Here is a 24,602-nt window from a genome sequence, read left to right as displayed (position 1 = left end):
CTGTCCCTTTAAATTCAGACACGTCCATCAAAGATTTTGGTCAAATATTACTATTAAAAGTAGAACACGTAAATTTATTCAGGGTCACAGCTGGGACTTATTTCTCTCACATCAAAATTGTAATCTTTAATTGTCAAGTTTCCTTAAAAAATACCATAGTTTCCTCCCCAATTCAAAAGCAACACAATTCAAACACAATTTGATGTCACATCGACAAACTTTGTTTTTGCTAATATTCTGTACGAAATCATTTTTAAGCCTAAAATACATAGACATAATAAATATGCTAAAATATACCTAATTATCATAAACTAGTTTGTGTTCAGTCTCGTTAACAAACGCCCACAGCACATGACTGATTTGCATATGTTGAGCGACGGTCGAATGAAACCACAGAATCGGTGCAGAGAGAGGTGAGCGCGAGTGCTTCCGGGTGGCGGCTGTAAGCTCTGCGTCCTGCAATTCAAAGGTCGCTCATTGATGCTCTGTCTCGAGTCGGTGAGAATTTCAATTGTTCATTATCGATCCCCGCCACGTTGTCAATTGATCGTGAGAAATGCATTAGGGCATGCATTGCTTTGATTCCTTAATGCAAACGATAGCATGTTGTTATTGCTTTCTGCTTAGCTATCAAGCTAGTGTGTGTTACGAAAAGGAAAGAAGGGGAAATGAGCTCTTGTGCCCGCCTTCTGTCGATCCCAAAGCCGCATTTCTCTGCCGGAAAAAATACATGCAAACTCATGCTTTTGAATTAGTGGTTCATAACAGAGTTTATTGAATATAGCTGTTTGAGCCGCATGATAAGAATGAAAATACGCCATCCGGAAATTCTGTGCCTTGTGCCATTGAGTTGTTTGAATGAATGACTTCTGCATTGTCCAATAACAAACTCTAGACACAAGGACGGTCACCGTTATTTTGGCGCTACAGTTACTCGTTTTCCCCTCACCGTATATGTTGAATATTGCAATTTTCATTCAAACGTTGCAGTTTCTAAATTTAAAGTTAGTGTACGGGTCAATAAGTGTTGCCCCACATCTGATAGAGACTTGTGTCACTTCTGTGGTCAGGTGACGTGGTGCTGGAATTGGATTGTAGTTTGCAGGATAAGTTAATCCAATAGAGTCTGTCTGCACGCGTTTAATTAAATCGGTGATTTGATTGTTTCCCACGCCCTCATACACGCATAACTACTGCACTGCTTTATGTGTGGGATGCATGTATATTTAAAAAAGGAAACCGTGTATTACTGGTACGTTCCATGAATACAGTACGCTTTGGGTTTCTCGTGTCTTTTTAAGCACAAATTCTTTTTTATTTTGTTGTGAGACCTACTAGATATGTTTCATAAAGTATTTGTCTAACTTAAACTTTAAATGCATCAAGTGTCTGTAACCCTTTAAAGTTATGATGACCTGTTCGACCTTAGAGATATTTGACCATATTGTCAGTATCTAAAATGTAAAATGTCATCATTATGATGTTTAGAAAATTAATTAAAGAATAATAATGTTCAATATTACAAAATTCATCAAATTGTATTTAAAATGATCGAAATGTACAAAACAACAAAAAATTGTATATTTTTGGAATATATGCAGACGGTGTTTATGGTGTCATAGACCTACAGTAAAAGGCCTCCTGTCTGTAAACCGCTACTGTGTGACCCACATTGGCCCACTGAGAAAAACCCTTATCACATTTACATAAGATAGTCCTTACCTAAACAAATACACTTCACATTTCAGTGTTTGCTTCTGTGTGCCCTTGACTGTTTTACCCTGTGGATTAATTGATTGGTTCTGTGTTTCTGATGTTTGTTTATCCATGAAGATGTTTAGAAACTGGAGATATAGTGGAGAAACAGGGGAAAAATGTGTAAAAAAATCTTCTCTCTCTCTCCGTGTGTGTGTAATACAGTGCTTCCCACACATAGACTTTACTTGGGCGGGCCGCCCAGGTATATTTAGAGACACATTTTTGCTTTTATTATTTTTATCCTCTTATACTTTTATATCCGCCCAAAATAATGAAACCATCCGCGATCGATTAACTAGTCGTTTTGTACCTGCTTGTTATGTGTGCGTCAGAACAGTTTACTCCCGCTAACATTCCCACGGGCGCTGCATGTTGCAAAGTCACAAAACTGCTTCAAAGTGATTCTCAATCAATGAAAAGCGCAGATTTATGCCAAGCGATTGATAATGAACTCAAGTTAATGAATTATTACAATGTCTTCTTTATGGCCTTTATATAAAATGTTTTATACGGTTGTAAGAATCTGAAGGATCAGCCTGCAATAGTACGGACATTTCAAAATAAGAGTCCCAGTGTATTTCGGGCTTGTTTATAATTAAGTTATACGTTTTAATTTCGCTATTTTTTTTTTTTCTTTTTCTTTTGGGCATTATTGGTATTTTGGTTACACAATAAATTGTATTTAATTTGATTTCCATTTAATTCATAGTAAATTATTGTAGTCTCCCCCACAGGAAGAAAAGACTAAGACTTATTTGACACACATATTATTCATTATATAAATTTGACTAGTAAAATCTGTGTCCCATTCCCTGAGAGACACTATATGACAGCAAGGATAACATAGGAAAAGGAGAACCATTTAAATGCTGTAATTTTGCATAATTTACAATGCATAATAATGCATAATATTAGTATGTAATTAAATGTAATAGTATGCTATGCTATGTAATTAAAATTAATTTCAATAAATAAAAATACTGTTCAAAATCACACTTTATTTGTTTGTCACATGCAGTAGACCATTTTTGTGCCGTGGGTAATAGGAGAGTTTTTTATTTCAAACCTGTGGGAAGCACTGTAATATATAATATAATATAATATTATATAAATATAATATAATATAATGTTGAAAATATTGTGCTGCTTAATATTATTTAGGAACTATGATGCATTTTATTCCAGGTTTATTTGATGAATGGAAAGTTCAAAAGAACAACATTGTTACATTATAAATTACCGTCACTTTTGACCAGTTTAATGCATCCTTGCTGAATAAAATATTTAATTTCCTTAAAAAAAGACTGACCCTAAACTTTTGAACAGTATTGTGTGTGTGTGTGTGTGTGTGTGTGTATATATATATATATATATATATATATATATATATATATATATATTTTTTTTTTTTTTTTTTTTTTTTTATTATTATTTATTTATTTATTTATTTTGATTGTTTTATTTCCTTTAAAGAATGTGATGTTCTCTGTAGTGTTTGTAAGATATTTACTTTATGAATGTGTAAGAACACAGTGACTTAATATGCCCAGTCACTCACTTGTGTGAATTGTGAGCATATGTGTGTCACCTTGGAGGTGGGTAAACAGCTGAGCTGCTGTTACTGGGGCAAAGTGGAGCATTGTGGGATATGTCATCAGGCTAACTTTTTTTTTTCCTCCTCTCACTCTCCCTCACATGTAGGAGGAGGGTTATTCCAACTGCACGGCTCCTCCTTGTGTCTCCGATGGCGAGTCTTCTGCGTGTGGTAGCCACCAGCTGTTCCAGCCCCCTGTTCTCCGGGCTGGCCTGTGCTAAGCTGCATAGTGTGCGGACGGTGAAGACACCATGTGTGCGGTTCTTTAGGACCCATCAAGCCCTCAGTCGTCTCGCTAGTCCAGGTAACCTTACTGGAATATTAAATTGTTATAAAACATGTTCTGTTTCAGACATTTGATTTTTCCCTCAGTATACATTAATGAACGAGTTGACTGAAAGACCTTGAATATGGTTCACTTATGCTTATGTATAAACATAATTTGTTTTACCTCAGATGTTGTTTTAAAGTACGACAAAAGCAAATGAGACATTTCCAAACTTCTTACCCTTCTACTAATATTTATGTAGCAGTCAATGTACGTATGCAGTGACCTTCAAGGTCACTGTGTCCCTGCCCTGATTGTTCTACCTCTATTATCTGCGTTGAAGGTCCCAGTATATGAATGAGTGTACTGTAAGTGACCTGTGTAGCGTGCTGGCTGCTTGGATACAGCACGTGTTTGGACCAGCCATTAATGGCAGACATTTTTTTTGAAAGGGGAAAGAATGGTAATGACAGCTGGGGCAGGTTATTTCTGGCACTGTATCAGCTGAGGAAACGGGACTGACACAGCTTGTGCAGGAGCATGCCTACTGGGAAAAGTAACACATGTCTATGGTGACTGCCATAAGAAGTTTGTGGGCCTCAGATATTCACTTTGTTTCCATTTACAAATTTTTTTAACAAAAATATTTAAAAACTACTTAAAGGATTAGTCCACTTTTAAATAAACTTTTCCTGATAATTTACTCACCCCCATGTCATCCAAGATGTTCATGTCTTTCTTTCGTCAGTCGAAAAGAAATTAAGGTTTTTGATGAAAACATTCCAGGTTTATTCTCCTTATAGTTGACTTCAATGGCCTCCAAACGGTTGAAGGTCAAAATTACAGTTTCAGTGCAGCTTCAAAGGGCTTTAAACGATTCCAGACGAGGAATAAGAGTCTTATCTAGCAAAACGATCTGTCATTTTCTAAATAAAATACAACTGTATATGCTTTATAAACACAAAATATCGCCTTGAACGTACTTCCGGTTTCTGTATTCTTCAAAACACTTACGCTGTATGTCCTACGCCTTCCCTATTCTACTTACGGAACGAACGTGGCGCCAATTTAGTTTTTTTCTAGATAAGACCCTTATTCCTCTTCTGGTATTGTTTAAAGCCCTTTGAAGCTGCACTGAAACTGTAATTTTGACCTTCAACCGTTTGGAGGCCATTGAAGTCCGTTATAAGGAGAATAATTCTGGAATGTTTTCATCAAAAACCTTAATTTCTTTTCGACTGACGAAAGAAAGACATGAACATCTTGGATGACATGGGGGTGAGTAAATTATCAGGAAAAGTTTATTTAAAAGTGGACTAATTTTTAATTATTTTCTTTTATTTATAGTACATAGAGTGTCTGTCGGTATGATTAAAAAAAAAAAAAAGTATTATTCTAACTATGGCTACATTTATTTGATCAAAAATACAGTACAAACTGTAATGTGAAATATTACAAATATATGTATTTATTATTAATTAAAATAACAATAACGCTTTACAATGTTATCAAAATAGCTAATATATTTAATATATTATTAAAATAAGTTGTTAATTTTAAAATGAAATTTATTCCTGTGATGGCAAATCTGAGTTTTCAGCTGCCATTACTCCAGTCTTCAGTGTCACATGATCTTTTAGAAATCATTCTAATTTGCTGCTTAAATATTTCTTATTATCGATGCAGAAAAGAACAACATTTATTTCAAATAGAAATCATAATAAATGCCTTTACTGTCACTTTTGGGCAGTTTAATGCATCCTGGATTTTTTTTTTTTTTTTTTTTTTTTTTTTTATAAAAAAACCCATGTAAAACTTAACCTTGGTGACAAAGTCCTCAAACACATTAAGATACTTATGCTATACTGAATTGAATTGCTTTTGATAACAAGATATCACACTAGAAGCACAAATTTCCAAGGCAGCAAAAGAATAGTCACAGTCAACAACTTAATGTAATTTTTGTAATAATAAATGCCACTTGGTTTGTTGTTTGATATCCAATGCAGTGGCATTCATAAATTTTACATATGGCTGCAGAGTCCAAATACTTTTTGAATTGTCTTTGTGGTCTGTGGCCCAGTTTAACCACTTCCAGGCAGCTCAAGCCTGTGATTCACGTGAGCTCATGTTGTTGTTATCTATAGATCAGGCCTGTGGTGGAATTTTCCACAAGCGACCTCCTGATACCAGTAGCAGGACATGACTTGGATGACTTCTTGATGCATATTCAGCCTGTCTAGACCATATGTTGTTTGCACATCTTTTACAGACCAAAACGCATAAAATGAAGCTGTGCATTAGAAATCAACTTGATTTACTTTATTACACATGCCAAAACCCAGTTATGCTCTGTTTTACTGCTTGAATTCTATTTTTGAAAATATGACTGCAGAATTGGAGCTGCTGCAAAAGTCACAAGGTCTTGTCTTACTGTAAAAATGCACGCAGGTGTAAAACCACAAGTCTCACAGTGACTGCATGGACCTCCGGTCTATCACAAAGGTCTCAAAGGTTTTACACGTTTCTTTTTACCACCCTTTATAAACTGCTTCACCAGTTGTGTCTGCCCCTGTATATGGTGCTTATCTTTATTGTACAGCTTTACTCTTTGACCTCTCTTTGACTTAGAAATAGTCTCGAGAGATTATATTGGCCATGAGAGTTATGTTGCTTCTGAGGTGTTACTTTCTCTAAAATTGTAATTTAATTTTATCTGAGGTTAGCTGATAAAGATGAACAATTAAAAAAATTAAAGGATCACAATATTGGTAAATGACTTAAGCAGTTATACAAAAAAAAAAAAAAGTAGTGTATATAATATGAAAATGTTTATTTTATTTTTATTTGAAAAACAATTTTTTTTTATAGTATGTAAAGTAACAAAATAAAATTTACTATTCTAGTTATATTCAAAATAAAAAACAATATATAAAAATAAATTATTTGTTTTATATAATTGTAAATATTTTTATAGTATATAAAGTAATATAAAATAAAATATATTATTATTGTAGTAGTTCTCTAAATACAAATAAAATAAATATATTATTTATCTTACATTATAATACAATGTAAATATTGTATTTTTTAAATAAAATAATCTAAAGAATTTCTACATTATATTACAATGTAAATATTTTATAGTATAGAAAATATAAAATAAAATGTATTATTGTAGTTGTATTCTAAATAAAATAAATATAAATAAATTGTTTCTTTTACATAATACTGTGTAAATATTTATAGTATATAAAGTAATATAAAATAATTTATTATTATTATTATTATTATTATTATAATAATAATAATAATAATAATAATAATAATAATAATAAATAATAATTATAATAATATTTTATTGTATTCTAAATACAAATAATAAAATAAAAAGTTTGTTTTACATTATAATATAAGGTAAATATTGTAATTTTTTTTTTTTTAAATAAAAAAATATAAAAGTAAAGAGTTGTGTTTTTGTTTTTGTTTTTTTGTTTTTTCTCCACGTAATTGTGTTATAAATACAATGTAAAGATTCTTTAGTGCTACCGGTGCAGGGCCCACCTGTTCAACTTTTGCATTTGACATGTGCACTTAGAAATATGTTCCTCTCCAGGCTCTGCTTGATTCTGTAATTCTGTTATTTTCTGCAGGCATTCCATACAAACAGCTGACTGTCGGCATTCCTAAGGAAATCTTTCAGAATGAGCGTCGAGTGGCCATCTCTCCAGCCGGAGTGGAAGCTCTCATCAAGCAGGGCTTTAATGTGGTGGTGGAGTCTGGTGCTGGGGAATCTGCCAAGTTCTCCGATGACATGTATACAAAGGCAGGAGCCACCATCAAGGACGTCAAAGATGTCTTTTCATCTGATGTTCTGCTTAAGGTATTGTTCATTAGTCTAAACAGGGTCTTCATTAACACAAGCCTTGTTTATATTTCCGCCTGTCTCCGCAATGCAAGCCTCTGCTGATTGCGTGTGCACTTCCCCAAACGGACGAGGTGTTTATACTTGACGCGCTCGCCGTTGTACTATACTTTAAAATGACAGAGGGGCGACTCGGAGTACTTGTCCTCTAAACCATCAGGAAGCAGCAGTGAGAAGTAAGGTGCTCAAGACTTGTACTTTGGCAGGACTCAGAATGGGCTGTCAACAGTAGTGTGGCAAACTCCAAAGTAATTGAATAGTGGTGTTGTTGTTATGTGCTGTATGTCTATTTTTTGGGCTCTAAAATATTTTTTTATTGATGCAAAAGTCATTTAAACAACAGCTCTAATAAAACAAAGCGTAAACCTATTTTTTGTATTTATTCATTATATAAAAAGTACCAAAATGCTCATAGAACAATCCCTGATCGTATTATAGTCCTATTTAATCTGTTCATCTCTGTCGGGGACGCTAACTCTTTTTTAATTTTTTTTATTTTTTTTATTATTTTATATACAAGTGTATAAACTGATTAGGCTGTTGGTCAGTTTGGAGGACACATGTGACGCTGTTTGTTGTTAGTACACTTCACCAAACCCACACTACAAAAGAATTGTGTAAAACCCAATAAATCTTGAGATTATTATTTGTGACATTGGAACAAAATGTATGGATGTGAGAACATGCGTATAAAAGTAAATTAAACAACAATCTTTTTAATATTTTTGGTAACACTTTAGTGTGGGGAGCAGTTCTCACTTTTATCTAGTTGCTTATTAGCTTGCATATTGGCTGTTTATTAGTACTTATAAAACACATACTGTATTAATGCCTTATTCTGCATGACCATATTCTACATCCCTAAATCCTACTCCATACTAGGGCTGGGCGATATATCGCATGCGATTGTCACGCGCATTTCGTCAGTAAATCGTAGTTCACTGACAAGCTACGCAATATCGCGTTCATTATCGCAGATGAATCGCCTTCGATAATGAACGCGATATTGCGTGGCTTGTCAGTCATCTACGGTTCTGTCTATTAAATGCCGCTCCATTTGAAAGCAGGTGATGGCGATTTAGCGGTAATCAGGGAACCGGCTTTACTGACGAAATGCGCGTGACAATCGCATGCGATATATCGCCCAGCCCTACTCCATACCTAAACTTAAACGCTACAACAACTACCTTAGCTAACTATTTATAAGCAGTAAATTAAGAGTTTATTGGGGCAGAAGTCGTAGTTAATAGTGAATGTGTTCCCCATACCAAAGTGTGACCATGTTTTCTAATTTCATTAAACATTTTCATTTCATGAACATTTTTACAAAACCTGGAACCTGAAATTTCTGCTATTGTAGGTTAATTTTGTAAATGAAAGCAATTAATTTGGGCAAGCACAAACTGGGTGCTAGTACAGACATATCTGTTTGGCCAGAATCACCTCAAAGTTGTGCACCTTCAGAAGCTGAGCCTCATGCAAAGTTACTAGGGGTCTTGTAAGGTCTTGTGCACTCAACGGTCACCACTGAGTTGACCTCATTTTTGTCATGTGAATGCTGTGAGTATAAACCAGGCTTCATTCTCTTCCCCCTTTTTGCCACAGGTGCGTGCTCCGATGTTGAACTCTGCTCTGGGAGTTCATGAGGCTGACCTCATGAATGAAGGATCCACCCTTGTCAGTTTCATCTATCCTGCTCAGAACCCTGAGCTGATGGACCTGTTGTCCCAGCGCAAAGCCACCGTCCTGGCCATGGACCAGGTGCCCCGTGTTACTATTGCTCAGGGTTATGATGCCCTCAGCTCCATGGCCAACATTGCTGGGTAAGGCCATCTAAAACCAAAAACACAAAAGACTAGCTGCCTAATTTGTATAATTATGGAAAGCATTTTGTATTTGCATGAATGTTTTAATTTCAGTAATTGACTGAATTGACTGTTTTGTTAATTCATTTTTATATATATATATATATATATATATATATATACCGTGTTATATAATAAAAATAATAATAATGTCAGAGCCAGTAGCCTTGTGGGCACGCTCCGACATATAGTGCAACTGCGCCTCCTGAGACTGAGTTTGTTTCCCGGCTCGAGGTCTTTTGCCAATTTCGTTTATTTTCTCTCCACCAATTTTTTTTTTCCTGACTGTATTTTAAAAGTGATTAAAACAAAAAGTTCAAAAATCCTCTCTGTAAACCTTTAGACCTTTACATTTTAAATAATAATTTTGAATCTGGCTTAATCCAATATAAGATTTTTGTTCTGGAAATGTATGCAAATTACTGCATTTTTAATTAGATGTCCCTCATTTGCATATTTAGGTATAACATTGCAGGAAATATAGAATTTATATTGTAATACAGAATTTATATATATTTTATGTCTTGATTCCTGCTTCATCAGTGGCCATGACTGATGTGTTTTTTTTGTTTTTGTTTTTTTTTTGGCAGCTATAAAGCCGTGGTACTGGCAGCCAACAACTTTGGCCGCTTCTTCACGGGTCAGATCACAGCCGCGGGGAAGGTTCCTCCTGCTAAGGTATGTGCTGGCATAACTGCTCACATGTCCTGAGTGCTTATTTTGAGTTTGCTTGATTCATTGCTGTACATTTCTCACATTAGTTCTTGGATGAAGATATTAGTACTGTTCATACTTTCCCAAATTAGATTTTTCTGTTTATTTCAGAGTTAGAATTTTTTTAAAAAGGCTGTTCTTATTGGCAGGTGTTGATCATTGGAGGTGGAGTGGCTGGTTTGGCTGCTGCTGGCTCTGCCCGTGCTATGGGTGCCATAGTCAGGGGTTTTGACACCAGGTAAAAAGTCATAACTTAGTTACTTGTATTTTTTTTTTGTAAAATGAATACTTTTATTCAGCAAGGATCCATTAAATAGCTTAAAAGTGACAGTAAAGAATTTTACTTTGTTACAAAATGCTTCAAATGCTTTTTATTCGTCAAATAATCCTGAAAAAATGTATCACTGTTTTCAAAAATATTAAGCAGCACAACTGTTTTCAACATTTATAATAATAAGGAATGTTTCTTAAACACCAAATCTGCATGTTAGAATTATTTTTGAAGATCATGTGACACTGAAGACTGGAGTAGTGGATGCTGAAAATTCAGCTTTGCCGCCACAGGAATGAACTACATTTGAAAAATATATTAAAATAGAAAACTTTAAGTTAATAATATTTTGCAATATTACTGTTATTACTGTATTTTTGATTCAAAAAATGTTTTATTTTGATCTAACCTGAAATGAAACGTGCACAGTCATCCATCAAACATTAGGTGGTGCTATAATATAACATGTCTTAATGCTTCGTGTTTTTTTTTTTTTTTAAAGCCGTATTTTTCATATATTTTACCTTTATTCTACACCGCTGTTTCCATTGTCATTTGAATGGCCAGTTTGACTTCCTGGTTCTATGATACCACTCCCTCCAAAATACGCAATGTGTTCAGATTGATCAGCTGGCCCAGTGTATTATGATTCACTGAAGTGTCCAGAAACTCCATGCCCCTTACCATTAATTGTTACACGTGCAAATAATGGCGTCTTTTGCCGTATCATATTGAGCCCGAATCAGACCCAGATAGCAGTACTGATGAAGAGGGTCAAGCAGAACATCTGCAAGCACGGTTTTTAAAGGATATTTTTGAATGGTAATTATTTCCGTTTGTACTTGTGTCAAAGTGTTTAGATATGCTGTCACTTGTAAATGTTACTGCTATTTGTTACCCTTCAATATATACGGTTTTATCCTGATTAAAGCTTTACTGTAGCCGAATACATGACTGAGTAGTAGCATTTTTGTAAAGGTATCATTTAATTTATAGCATGAACAACTGTTTGTCTATGAACATAGAAGTTTGTTGAAGTATGCAGTAGAATTTAGCTAACTGGTTAGCGAAGCCAAAATGTGTTGGTCTTTGTTTACGTCCTTGATGCAACCAAAAATTGGCAACAGAACTATACATTTAAAAGACATGTACAAACAATAAAACGTACTTACAGTTAGGGGCCCATAAACAGCAGCTTTTGCTTTTAAAGTGGGAACTGCTTCTTTCAGTAATAGTAGACAGTATCACTGATTATAATGGGTTCTCTTTTGATGCATCATGTCGCACACGGCTGGTGTAGACAACTCTTCCGCTTCCATAATGCCGTGCGACATGGCCTTGCCTACTTTGTTGCGTGTTGGGCAGGGGGCAGTGTTTATGTTAATTGCAGGGTTTATGATGTCACCAACCGGGGAAGAAGCTCGTTGTAGTCCAAACCGGTCGTTTTTGTAGGCATTAAACTGCCATAACTTTAAAGGTGCCCTAGAATCAAAAATTGAATTTACCTCGGCATAGTTGAATAACAAGAGTTCAGTACATGGAAAAGACATACAGTGTTTCAAACTCCATTGCTTGCTTCCTCCTTATATAATTCTCATTTGTTTAAAAGACCTCCGGAAAACAGGCAAATCTCAACATAACACTGACTGTTACGTAACAGTCAGGATCATTAATATGTATAATAAGATCCATTTGAGGGTTATATTAGCTGTGTGAACTTTGTTTATGCACTGTATAACTGCTCTTGTAGTCGAGCTCGGGAGGGCAGGGAGTGAGAGATTTAAAGGGGCAGCGCAGCCTGAATCGGCGCATAGTTAATGATGCCCCAAAATAGGCAGTTAAAAAAATTAATAAAAAAAAATCTGTGGGGTATTTTGAGCTGAAACTTCAGACACATTCAGGGGACACCTTAGACTTATATTACATCTTTTGAAAAGACGTTTTACGGCACCTTTAAAAGACAATATCTCTGTTTGCGTTGAACTTTCAGCGCTGTATCTTTGCAGATACTGTTTATGCTCAAGCAGCAACATTACACACTAACTAAAGTTAAAAAAGTGAAATCGCAATGAACCACCCCTTTAAATGTGCTGACTTATTTTAGTTATATTTTTCTTTATTTAAAAATGAAGTGAAAAAAAAAAAAACCAACATAAAAAATATTTGTAAGAAAAGTGTGATGTTACAGCTAATCCTGCTAAAATTATTTTACTAAAGACTGATCTTACAGCATTAGAGCCAAGCTCAGTGTATTTATTGTTTGGAGAAAAAAAATAGGGTCCCGATCAAGTTTGAATAATCAAAATATTGAATATCTGTCGATACAGAGTTGCAATCCAATACTTGCATATTCCTAGTGCTTTGTGCACACTTCAAGTATATTCAAGTTATTAAAGCATGAAAGTCGCGGTGACGGAATGCCAATCTGTCAGTCAAATCCGAAGCAAGACTCAACCAATGGCAACGTGTTATGGCAACAACGTCTCTGAGTTTGACTGGTGCCAGTAAATTAAAGAAAAGAGCTGTAACGGGGAAGGGAAGTTATTCTAATAAAATATTACGAGGGCACAAATAAAAAAAATAAAAAAAGATGTACAATAAGAATTGTCAATTTCTATTTCATGGTGGTAAAATCCATGAATTCCATAAAATGTGTAGAATTCTATAGAATTCCTTGATTCCACAAAGTTCCATCAACTTCAGTTCCAGCAAGTCTCCTCTCGGGGGCAGTGTTGTATTAGTCATGGAGTCTTGTCCTTTTCTTCCAGAGCTGCTGCACTGGAGCAGTTTAAATCCCTGGGTGCCGAGCCCTTAGAGGTGGATGTGAAGGAGTCAGGAGAAGGCCAGGGCGGTTACGCTAAAGAGATGTCCAAGGAGTTCATCGAGGCAGAGATGAAGCTGTTTGCCAAGCAGTGTTTGGATGTTGACATCATTATCACTACTGCACTTATCCCTGGTACGCACACCTGCAACATTCACTCCCTTCCCATCTCCTTTTTTTTCCATAACATGCCCTCTATGGTATGTACTCTTGCAGATCATAAGTGATCTTGTTTGCTTACTTATTTTTCCATCATTTGACTTTAAAAGGAATAGTTCATCCAGAAATGGATTCTCTTTATTTACTTACCCTTATGTCATTATAAATAATGTTTTTTTTTTTTTTTTTTTTTCTGTGAAACGCACAGACTGTCAAGCTCCAAAGGCCCAAAAAGTACCATAAAATAGTCCATATGATTCTATATTTGCTATATTATAAGTCTTCTGAAGCTGTATGAAAGTCATTATTTAACCATTACCTTCACTGTACTGTGGCGCTCAAATACTTTTATGGTGCATTTATAGAGCTTTCTTGGAGCTTGTCTGTCCCTGATCACGATGAGCTATCATTTTACGGGGGGAAAAAAATCTTACATTTTTTTTGTTGTTGTTCATGGAAAAAATAATGATATATTGATTGGAATGAACTGAGGGTGAGTAAATAATGTCAATTTTAAGTTTTCATTTTAACTATTCCTTTAACTGTGATCCTGGCTTATCTCAAGATCCTTAGGCTTAATACACGTATGAATATCATTGGCATTTGAAAAGAGAAACGGATTAACCGGCATAGCTAATTATGTACAGCACAATTGCCAATTTAACAGCTCTGTGGCTGCAGATGTGCTTTGTGTTCATTTGAAGCATGTGTTGTCCTAATCTCCATGACTGAAAGCTATTAAAAATCAGGCCATGTCCATAACAGAGAATGTTTACAAAGTGTCATAAGAGTTGCTTTGGGTTGCTCTTGCTTTAGGTTGGCAGAGAGTTCTTTCCACTCTGTGTTGCTTGTTCAGTACCGCTGGCACTCAAAGTCAGTTCCTGTGACTTTTACATGCTCATGCACACTCCTGGTGTCACTCCAATGTTATTTTATTTCCATCCCTTAAGCTATAGAGCCACCGGTTGGACTTTTAGAACTTAATTCTTAAACAAACTGCATACCTGGCAGTTTTTAGCACGCTCAGATTGGTAAAACGCATGCAATCTGTTCCACTTTTATCGGAATAGCGTTTTTCTTTTAAAACCAACAAGCCGCAAAGCAGCTTATCAGTATATTAGGTTGCATGGATAAAACGCACATCAGAGGAGTCTTATTAAATGCATATCAGTCATGGTTTTGGTTTACTAGTCTCACCGTGCTGAAATTATTATGCAGGTCGGAAGGCCCCTGTGCTGATTACTAAGGAAATGGTGGAGACCATGAAAGACGGTTCAGTGGTGGTGGATCTGGCCGCAGAGGCTGGGGGCAACATCGAGACCACGGTTCCTGGAGAACTGTCTGTTCACAAAGTGAGTACACAGCTTACATGAGCTTCATGTGTTTGTCAGGAAGGTTCAGGTACACTACCATTTCCACTACCGTTTTTTTTTTTTTTTTTTTTAAGAAATGATTAGTTTTATTCAGCAAGGATGCATTAATTTAATAAATGTGAATGTTGGTCTTTTGTAAACTGGGAATTTTCAGAGACCTCCGACCACATGACCACTGCAGATTAAAGGGTCCATATTATGCCCATTTTTACAAGATGTAATAAAACTCTCTGGTATCCCCAGAAAGTGTCTGTGCAGTTTCAGCTAAAAATACCCTATAGATCATTTATTATAGCTTGTCAAATTTGCCCCCGTTTGGGTGTGAGCAAAAACATGCCGTTTTTGTGTGTCTCTTTAAATGCAAATGAGCTGCTGTTCCCTGCCTGCTTTCCAAAAGAGGGCGGAGCTTTAACAGCTCACGCTTCGGTTGCTCAACAATAACAAAGCTGGAAAATCTCACACAGCCAAAATGACGGTTGTCAGTAACGGTGTTCAGCCTTACATTATTCAAACACTGATGGAGAGACTCAGGAAGAAGCTACAACTTTTAGAATGCAACTGGATGTTTCTGAATGGTTAGTGGATAAATTTATGTAGTTGCTGTGGAGTTGATTAATCTTTTGTGCAAAACCCAAATGGACGGCCACTATACATAGCGTACCTGTTTGCCAAACAAAGTCATACACACCGGGCTAACTTTTATGATTGCTAGGGACTCTAAATAGTGTTCTGTGCAGCTCAAACTTTTGCCATAGCCTTAGAACTGGTACACCGTTTTCACTTGCAAAAAACAAAATGGCGGCGCCGTGGGCAGTGATGGGAATAACGGCGTTATAAATAAACGGCGTTACTAACGCCGTTACTTTTTTCAGTAACGAGTAATCAAACTAATTACTTTTTCTCCCGTTACAAAAAAATGCCGCGTTACTATAATTGAGCTCACTGAAGCGGTTTTCATCCGAGTAGGCTCTCTCTCAGCCATAGGACCTGCAAAGTTTTTTTCTCTGGTGTGTGCTGCGGTTAGTCCTACACAAATATAATTTTAAACTGATAATAATGTATGATGCGCTGTGTGTGTGTCTGTCAGAGCATGCGCGCGAAGCGCAAGCTCAAACCAGAATACCCTTTTTTAAGCTTGATCGAAAATATGTGAAATGAGTTTTTTTCTAGTCGACTAGTAGTTGTTCATTTAAGCTATTAGTTGACTAATCACATTTATATTAATTTAATTTCTTAAATAGGCTACTGGAGAGAATAAACCATAATAAGGAGCGTTTACATAATATAGGCTATATAGCACTCAAGGGCACGCATAATTGCCATAAAGAACCGGCAAAAGTAATGATTGTGAGCGTGACAAAAACAGCAAGGAGACATTTTAATTGTTTATTAAAAAGTTGACATTGCTGATTCTCATTGCTGATCATCTGCTCACATGGACGCGCCTAGAAAGATAATGCACATTTAATTCGGATTAGGCTATAGGCTATAATCAAAGTAGCCTCTTTCTTTTCGTGTTTAATTACTTCATTTTCGTTAAAGTAGATATTTCAAGCATTCTATAGATATATTTCTCATGTTTGCGAGGCAAGCAGCCTCTGAGTTTCGGTTCATTTAAGACGCGCTTCAGTTCACGCGCCAGTGATCGCGCCCGCGCCTCCATGTCATGATTTTATTGTCTGCTATATTTGCTTGTTATATATTAAATCCCAGCAATTGGTTGATGAAACATTGATTAAAATTAAGATACAATTTTTACAAAACGAAATTCACTTTAAAGAAAGGCTTTCTACAAAGCAAAACTTAATGAAGTGTTTAAAATCATGTCTGACCCACTCCATGACTCCCGATATATTTGCGCATCTTATGATGCATCTTACTCACGCTGTTCACTTTTCATAATCGAATTAATGGATTTAAAACATAACATAGGACTATTTAAACATAAATATGAAACTACGTTTTCTTTAATGGCTACCAACACAGTACAGAGAAATTTCATTGTCGTGAGCAAGAGCGGATCATGAGTCAGGAGTCGCATCAAGAATAATTTATTCTTAGACTTATATGTAATATTGGGGGCATTCAATTTATTTGGCATATTTTTATTTTATTTTTAATTTTTTTAAAGTAACGCAATAGTTACTTTCCCTGGTAATTAGTTACTTTTATAATGATGTAACTCAGTTACTAACTCCGTTACTATTTGTGAGAAGTAACTAGTAATTATAACTAATTACTTTTTTAAAGTAATGTGCCCAACACTGGCCGTGGGTGGAAACATGCAGATTAATCACCAGGAATATTATAATAAGATCCCCTTCCTACGTCACAAGGGGAGCAAAATCTGAGAGGCTAATTTTTTCACATGCTCACAGAGAAATGCTTGCCAAAACAAAGTTACTGGGTGTCCTTTTTCACATTTTCTGGGCAGGTAGATGAACCGGGGACCCGATTATAGCACTTAAACACAATTAAAGTCAGATTTTTATGTTACGTCCCCTTTAATTTAGGTGTTGATAGTGTTGCCATAAAAACGCATAATTCCGAGTGAACGGCTCAGAGTAAAACATCACTTGTTGTCATCTCGAAATTATGGTAATTATGACATGGTGTGAACGCAGCACAATGTCATTACAGGAATAAATTGCATTTTAAAATATATTTAAATTAAACAGTTATTTTAAATGGTAATGATATTTTACAATATTTCTGTTTTTACTGTGATTTTTCTTAATCTACAGAATATTCACATGTTTGTTTGACTTATTTCATAAAATGTACTTGTGTACTTTCCTCTAGGGTGTTATCCACGTTGGCTATACTGATCTTCCCAGTCGCCTCCCGACTCAGGCCAGCACATTATACTCTAACAACATCATCAAACTCATCCGTGCCATCAGCCCGGACAAGGAAGTTTTTTACTTTGATGTCAAAAACGACTTTGATTACGGCACAATGGACCACGTCATCCGAGGTTCAGTAGTTATGAAGGTAAACCTTTTTTTCCCCACAATGCTCTTGCTACAGGAGGAGAGATAAACCCTTTATTTTGTGTTGCATGCTGCAAGTCGCACCTTAAATTGGTAGAACCTTTCTTTCAATTACACGCAACATCTGACTCTCAAACTTCCAGCAAAATTACATGTTTCAGCTGAAATTGGATCTGTTGGTGCCTCAACTGTCCCAGGGAAAAAGTGTATTTTCCCACTTTGAGGTTTGACATGGACAGTCACAGGTATAAGGAAAAAATATTAACAGTTAAAAAAGTGAATTACATAATAATAAAAATAAAACACAATGAAAAAATATGTCTAAAGCAGTTTATAATCTTAATGTTAATTTTAAAATTTAATAATACATTATTAAAATTAAAAGTTGTATCTGTTAATATTATTTAAAGGTCTTGAGCAAATGTGAACAAACAATGAACAGTTGTATTAACCTATCCTAAATAACCTTAACATTTAACAATAGACATTTTGTTTAAAATATTTATTATTCTTTTATGTTAGTTAATGCATTAACTAACATTAACTGATGACTGATTAACCTTATTGTAAATTGTTACCATAATAATATCATCATCAATTTTCCATGTATGTGATGTAAAGGGATATTTTTTTGTTTTTCTTTGTCATAATATTGGTGAAATAAGCATCAAAAGTTGATTATTGACTTGTGTTGTGCATTCACTCTCCATGGATACACTAAGGTTTAAAAACACAAAAATTTGGCCCACACAAGATGACGTTTTATCCAATCTGAACATTGACCTAAAATGAGTTTGACTCCCCTGAGCTCAAGGATGTGTGCAGTTTAAAAATTTATGACTCAATATCATTCTGGCGCTTATTTAGCTTTCAAAGTAGTGGTGGTATTTTCTGAGTTCTGGCTTTCACTCTGTCTGTCTGTCTGCAGGATGGAAAAGTGCTTTTCCCTGCACCACCACCTAACAACATCCCAGTAGCAGCGCCTACAAAACACAAGTCTGTCCAGGAGCTGCAGAAGGAAAGGGCAGCTGCCATCTCACCCTTCAGAGCCACCCTCACCACGGCTGGGCTTTACAGCGGAGGTAAATCACAGTCCGGGCTGCCCTCTTGGCCTCTCTCTTCCCACCGGATCTCTGCGGGTCCCCCGGGGTTAATATGAAAGCGTCTCCCCATGCATTGGTGGTCTCTGACACTGAACTATGTTAATAAGGCTGTCGTGAACGTTTAAAAAGCCCCCCTTTATTGCTTTTGAGATTAATCCGATTTTTACTTTCTTCCTTTTATCTACTTCAGCAATCTGCATTGCTTAGAAATTCCAAAAATAGCAGCTCCCTTGTTTGCCCGCTTTGTCCCAAGATGTGATTAGACTCCAAAGCCTTGCTAAACCAAATGGCACACAAATGAATTCTATTGGTTGCAGACGCCTGAGGAACACTTGTGTGTGGAGAGGCAACGTTGGCTTCACATCAAAGCGCTCACTTCCTCACTCAAGCCACAAATACAACTCGCACGTAAATAAACACCGGCTGATAAACAAACATGCAAATGAGATCTTCCTGCCCTTTCATGGTTTGCTGTATCTGTATGAGCTTAGGTACAGGGACTCCTGACTTGCTCGGAAAGGCCAAAACCACTGCCTTTTTGAAATTGCGATTGGTCACCTAATTGCAGCACAAGCTGTTTTATTTTCCACATCACCTTGGTCTATTCTGGCATCTCAATGCCAGGAAACTGGGATGATAAAATGGTGATGCTGTTGGTCCTGCCCTCCTGCTTTGTATATCTGTCGTGGTGAAGAGGTTTTCTCACCCACATGGCCAGTGGCTGGTCATCCCAAAATACAGTTGGCAATACCAAAATGCCAGTCAATACCAGTGTAATAATAATATAACAATAATAATGACAAAAATATTAATATTAAAATTAAAAAGTGTTATTATTATTAATTTTATATGAATCATTTTTTATTTATAACTACTAAATATGTATTATTATTATTATTATTATTATTATTATTATTATTATTATTATCATCAATAACACACTCCAGTGGAATTATTAAATATTAAAAATAACATACTTCATTATTTATAAATAAGAAAGCTTATGTATAATAAAATAATACGGGTCTAATTTTTTTTTTTTTTTTTTGCATTTTATTTTAGTATTTATTTATAAAACACTATAATATAATATAATATAATATAATATAATATATATTTATTTATTTATTTTTTACCAACGTACAAACTAAAAAGTTGAACATTTTAAATGGTGTATTCAGTTTTACACAATTTTACCCATACCCACTATTAGATTTGAGGTGTCAAGTGTACATGACCCACAGTAATATTGCCGTTTTGAGAGGATTATGGGATGTATAAACAGGACACATTGCTGGCTTATTTGTCTGTTTGAATAGTCAAGCAGTGAAAATGACCAAATCTTACATCCTTACTGAAAAACAAACAAAAAAAAAATCTTTACATGGCTTGTTATTTCTACTTAGGTCTGGCTTCAGCGATCGGCCTTGGGCTGGCAGCTCCCAATGCTGCTTTCACCCAGATGGTTACAACCTTTGGCCTGGCAGGAATCGTGGGATACCACACTGTTTGGGGTGTCACTCCTGCTCTTCACTCCCCACTTATGTCCGTTACAAATGCCATTTCTGGTAAGTTAGTAAATAAGCATATATATCTTTTAATATATAATTTGCTCAGTAATTGCTAAATTATTGCTAAATTAAATGTTTTTCTCTTTGCCATATACACCTATGTATTTTTTCTTTTTTTAAATTATGTATTAAAAAAAGTATATATCAGAAATGTGTGTGTGTGTGTGTGTGTGTGTGTGTATATTCACACAACTAAAAAAAATATATATATAATTAGTTGTGAAAAGTACTCTGAGGCAAATTAAAGGTGAAATTTCTCTCAAGCACAGGTCAAAGCATTCCATTTTCTTAATCTGTGTTTGTCCTTTAGCTACAGGGAGCTCTCAAGTGGATGTGAATTACCTACTTGCTTTAATGGGCAGAAAATATCACCTAATTTATATATATATTTTTTTTCCCTCCCTTGAGTTAGCGCCTGTGATGAACCGACATAGCCCACCCGTTAGGTGGTGAGTTCGGCTCTTCGTTAGTCTAGACATTATCATAAGCCAGGCAGATCAAGGATGCTTCTGTGCTTCATTAAGCTTTTATTCATTTCTCTCAGCGGGCTGAGAAACCAGGAAACGTTTCATTGTTTTTAACAAGTCCTTGGTGGTCTGCATGAAAGAGTCCTTTATGTCAAGAAAGCTATAAACTTCACATCGAGAGTGTGGGGAATCATCTGAAGCAATTAGTTTCCCTCAACCTGCTGCACACTTCCTGTGAATTAGTTTATTAGTCTTGTAGAGACGGTCTCTTGCTTATCTTGTCTTATTTGCGTGTGAGACGTTACATATTTGACACTTGTTGGACTGTCTTTCACAGGCCTGGAAACGCGAGCGAGTTGGAATTTGCTTATTTCGGTGCCAAAAGTAATGAAGCTTTCACAAAAGTGACCGAGACGTTAAGCCACTAATGTGGAATTTCTCATTCTCATTGAAAGTGTGGGAGAACTTTTCCAGAAGCATAAAGTTACTCTTTTGCTCCCGGTGGAATAGAGTTCATCTCTCGTCCTTTAATCTACTTGAAACTGGTGAATCAGAATGACTCCACATCTCTTGATTTCGCCTGATCCAAGGAATCTTTACGGACCAACGTAGTCTATTAGATATTGGTTTTGGGTCCATTTTGCTGATGTGACCATGACTTAATATATGTGTCATTTGCTTAAAACATGCCTTCTTTCCAAATACCTCATCGCTTTATCCTCCGTGATCACAGAAAGTCGGAAATATTATCTAGCCGTCAGAACAGCAGCAATCCGTTTGTGGATTTTAAGCGAGCTCCGACATCTTTCATTTTCATCCAAGAGTTTTATTTTACAGATATCCAGACCTCTGCATGTCTGGGTGCGTGTGTGGCGGTTCGTGCCTGTGTAGGTTTACAAATCGTCTGTTGCGTTTCCTGCAGTGTTGTTGTAGCGTGCTCTTGGCCTGCAAGCTGGTCTGTGATCAATTGTTACTGCAGAATTACAAAGTGAGAGGAAATGCTTACCAACAGTTACACACTTCATTGACTTAAGATACCGCTAACTAACAGGGCCACCTCAGGTTTGGTCAGTCGATTCGAAGCCGCGGAAGCATTTGAAAACGATTAAAGAGGTGATGGTTATCAGATTTCCCTCTGGGATGCCAGCGTTGTCCTCGTTAATTCCCAATCAGAATGAGTTACAAACAGCTTGTTTTGAGTGCTGTGCCAGTGTCAAGCTTATGATGTAAGAATTCATCTAGTGGAAAATGACTCGGACAGTTGTCTTGTTTTTCTCACTTTAAAGGATTAGTCCACTTTTAAATAAACTTTTCCTGATAATTTACTCACCCCCATGTCATCCAAGATGTTCATGTCTTTCTTTCGTCAGTCGAAAAGAAATTAAGGTTTTTGATGAAAATATTCCAGGATTATTCTCCATATAGTGGACTTCAGTGGCCTCCGGTTAAAGGTCAAAATTACAGTTTCAGTGCAGCTTCAAAGGGCTTTAAACGATACCAGACGAGGAATAAGGGTCTTCAAAACACTTGCGCTGTATGTCCTACGCCTTCCCTATTCTACTTATGGAAAAAAACGAAACTGGCGCCGCGTTCGTTTCGTAAGTAGGATAGGAAAGGCGTAGGACATACAGCGTAAGCTTTTTGAAGAATGCAGAAAGCGGAAGTACGTTCAAGGAGATATTTTGTGTTTATAAAGCATATACAGTTGTATTTTTTTTTTTTCGAAAATGACCGATCGTTTCTCAAGATAAGACCCTTATTCCTCATCTGGTATCGTTTAAAGCCCTTTGCACTGAAACTAATTTTGACCTTCAACCATATGGAGGCCACTGAAGTCCACTATAAGGAGAATAATCCTGGAATGTTTTCATCAAAAAACTTAATTTCTTTTCGACTGACGAAAGAAAGACATGAACATCTTGGATGACATGGGGGTGAGTAAATTATCAGGAAAAGTTTATTTAAAAGTGGACTAATCCTTTAAATAGTCACAATTGAGAAGCAAATCTGGAAACAAATGCAAATTCCATGAAATCTGGCATATTTTCAATAATTAGTTGCCTCATTGCCATTCAATGTTAGTGATGTATTCTGATGGAATTCTCATTTTTGCTGTCAACATGTCACTAATTTCATTGTTGTGTAGTAGCTGTTATCAGCACCCAACGAAATGATTTATTTGTTTTTGCTTATTTGATTATTTATTTAATCCATTTATTTTAGCCTTTCAAAATGAATGGTGTATTCTGATAAAATGCTAATTTTTTTTTGCTAATTAATCAACTTGTCGCTAATAGTTCATTATAGTGTAGTAGCTGTTCTCAGCACCCAATAATATTTTAGAAAACATTTTTACTTTAAAGTAAAAAATATTTAAAATATAATTTAAACTAATTTAAATACTTATGTATTTTAAAAATACATTAAAGGGTTAGTTCACCCAAAAATTAAAATTCTGTCATTAATTACTCACCCTCATGTTCATCTTCGGAAACAAATAAAGATATTTTTGATAAAATCCGATGGCTCAGTGAGCCCTGCATTGACAGCCAGATAATTAACACTTTCAAATGCCCAAAAAGGTACTTAAAACATGGATGCCGTGTTTTTTTTGTTTTGTTTTTTTTTAGGTTTGACTGCTGTTGGTGGCCTCTCCCTCATGGGTGGTGGATATCTCCCTAGCTGCACGGCCGAGACCCTGGCTGTACTCGCTGCTTTCATCTCCTCTGTCAACATCGCTGGTGAGTGCACTGAACACACGATCCCATACCTGCCAACAGCAAAAGGAAAGATAAAACATTGCTAAAATGTCAGAGGCTGAAAGCTGAGTAAGATTACAAATGCGAGCAGGTGAGGGCTCTATACTCGGGTCGCCCGCTGCCCTCTGGCTGCCCTGCATCTTGTGTTCGTGAGAAGAGTGGCGTATTCCGTTCCTTCCAGGTGGAATAGTTTAGTTCGTTAAACCTCACACCTGAAGCAGGAAATGTCAGCGTGGCAGTTTTGCTTCAAAGAGCCTCGGTCATGTCATAAATCAGGCTCTGCTCAAAACCAACCAATAGGGCCATTACGTAGGAAAAGGGGGAAAAATGGCTTTAAGTGGGAAGGTGGCCAAAATGCCATCCTGAATCCAGTGACCCCTTCATCCTGAGTCTTGGTACGGTGGGCCAAGGCGCCAGTCCAGGTCAGAGGGTGTGTTAGTGATTTAATGGCATGCTACTAGGCTTTTACAGACATTTTTCATCATGCTACAATAACAACTTTTTGATTATGTGTTCCAGCACATAAAGTGTCTGAATTTATATATTTATCTTCTCAGAAGGCAGGTGTTTAATTTCAGTTGAAAGATGGTTTTTGTTATTTCCATTCCTCATACATGATGTTTCGTCCCGCAGTCCCATTACCCATAAACCTTTGGAAGTTAGAAATATGGACATTCTAGTCGCTTTTTCCTATCCCTTTTTTCGACCGTTTTTATTGTTACAAGTGCATGCAGGGAAAAAATAACAATTGCCCTTTCCAATTTAATTTCAATAAAAGACAAGGAATTTATGGTGAACCTGCTCCATTAATGGCAGGAATGAAAACATATTTTATTCTTTGGCCCCGACTGTAATGTCTGGATATCCTTCACATTTAATTGTGGGAAAACGGAACGTTCTTTCTAATGCTGTATACGTTGTGTTCAACCTTCTGAGTGCATTTACTTTTTAAATATTTTAC

At 36.1% G+C, this 24,602-nt stretch overlaps 1 protein-coding gene across 1 annotated transcript in view; it reads left to right on the top strand.

Annotated features, from left to right (window-relative positions):
* Window positions 1–350: 350 nt before the first annotated feature.
* nnt (nicotinamide nucleotide transhydrogenase) overlaps window positions 351–24,602 on the top strand; it is a 47,331-nt gene continuing 23,079 nt past the window's right edge. The window contains exons 1-12 of the mRNA XM_048165542.1: window positions 351–498; window positions 3,460–3,656; window positions 7,274–7,503; window positions 9,151–9,368; window positions 10,001–10,088; window positions 10,274–10,362; window positions 13,164–13,351; window positions 14,594–14,727; window positions 17,551–17,742; window positions 18,670–18,823; window positions 20,251–20,412; window positions 23,513–23,623. Coding sequence (XP_048021499.1) covers window positions 3,503–3,656; window positions 7,274–7,503; window positions 9,151–9,368; window positions 10,001–10,088; window positions 10,274–10,362; window positions 13,164–13,351; window positions 14,594–14,727; window positions 17,551–17,742; window positions 18,670–18,823; window positions 20,251–20,412; window positions 23,513–23,623 — 1,720 coding nt within the window. The 5' untranslated portion in view covers window positions 351–498; window positions 3,460–3,502. The remainder of the gene's footprint in view (window positions 499–3,459; window positions 3,657–7,273; window positions 7,504–9,150; window positions 9,369–10,000; window positions 10,089–10,273; window positions 10,363–13,163; window positions 13,352–14,593; window positions 14,728–17,550; window positions 17,743–18,669; window positions 18,824–20,250; window positions 20,413–23,512; window positions 23,624–24,602) is intronic.

This window comes from Megalobrama amblycephala, linkage group LG18 (assembly GCF_018812025.1).
Source record: "Megalobrama amblycephala isolate DHTTF-2021 linkage group LG18, ASM1881202v1, whole genome shotgun sequence".
Classification (NCBI taxonomy): Eukaryota; Metazoa; Chordata; class Actinopteri; order Cypriniformes; family Xenocyprididae; genus Megalobrama; species Megalobrama amblycephala.
The sequence above is the reverse complement of the archived record's forward strand: the minus strand, read 5'-3'. Positions and strand labels throughout refer to the sequence as shown.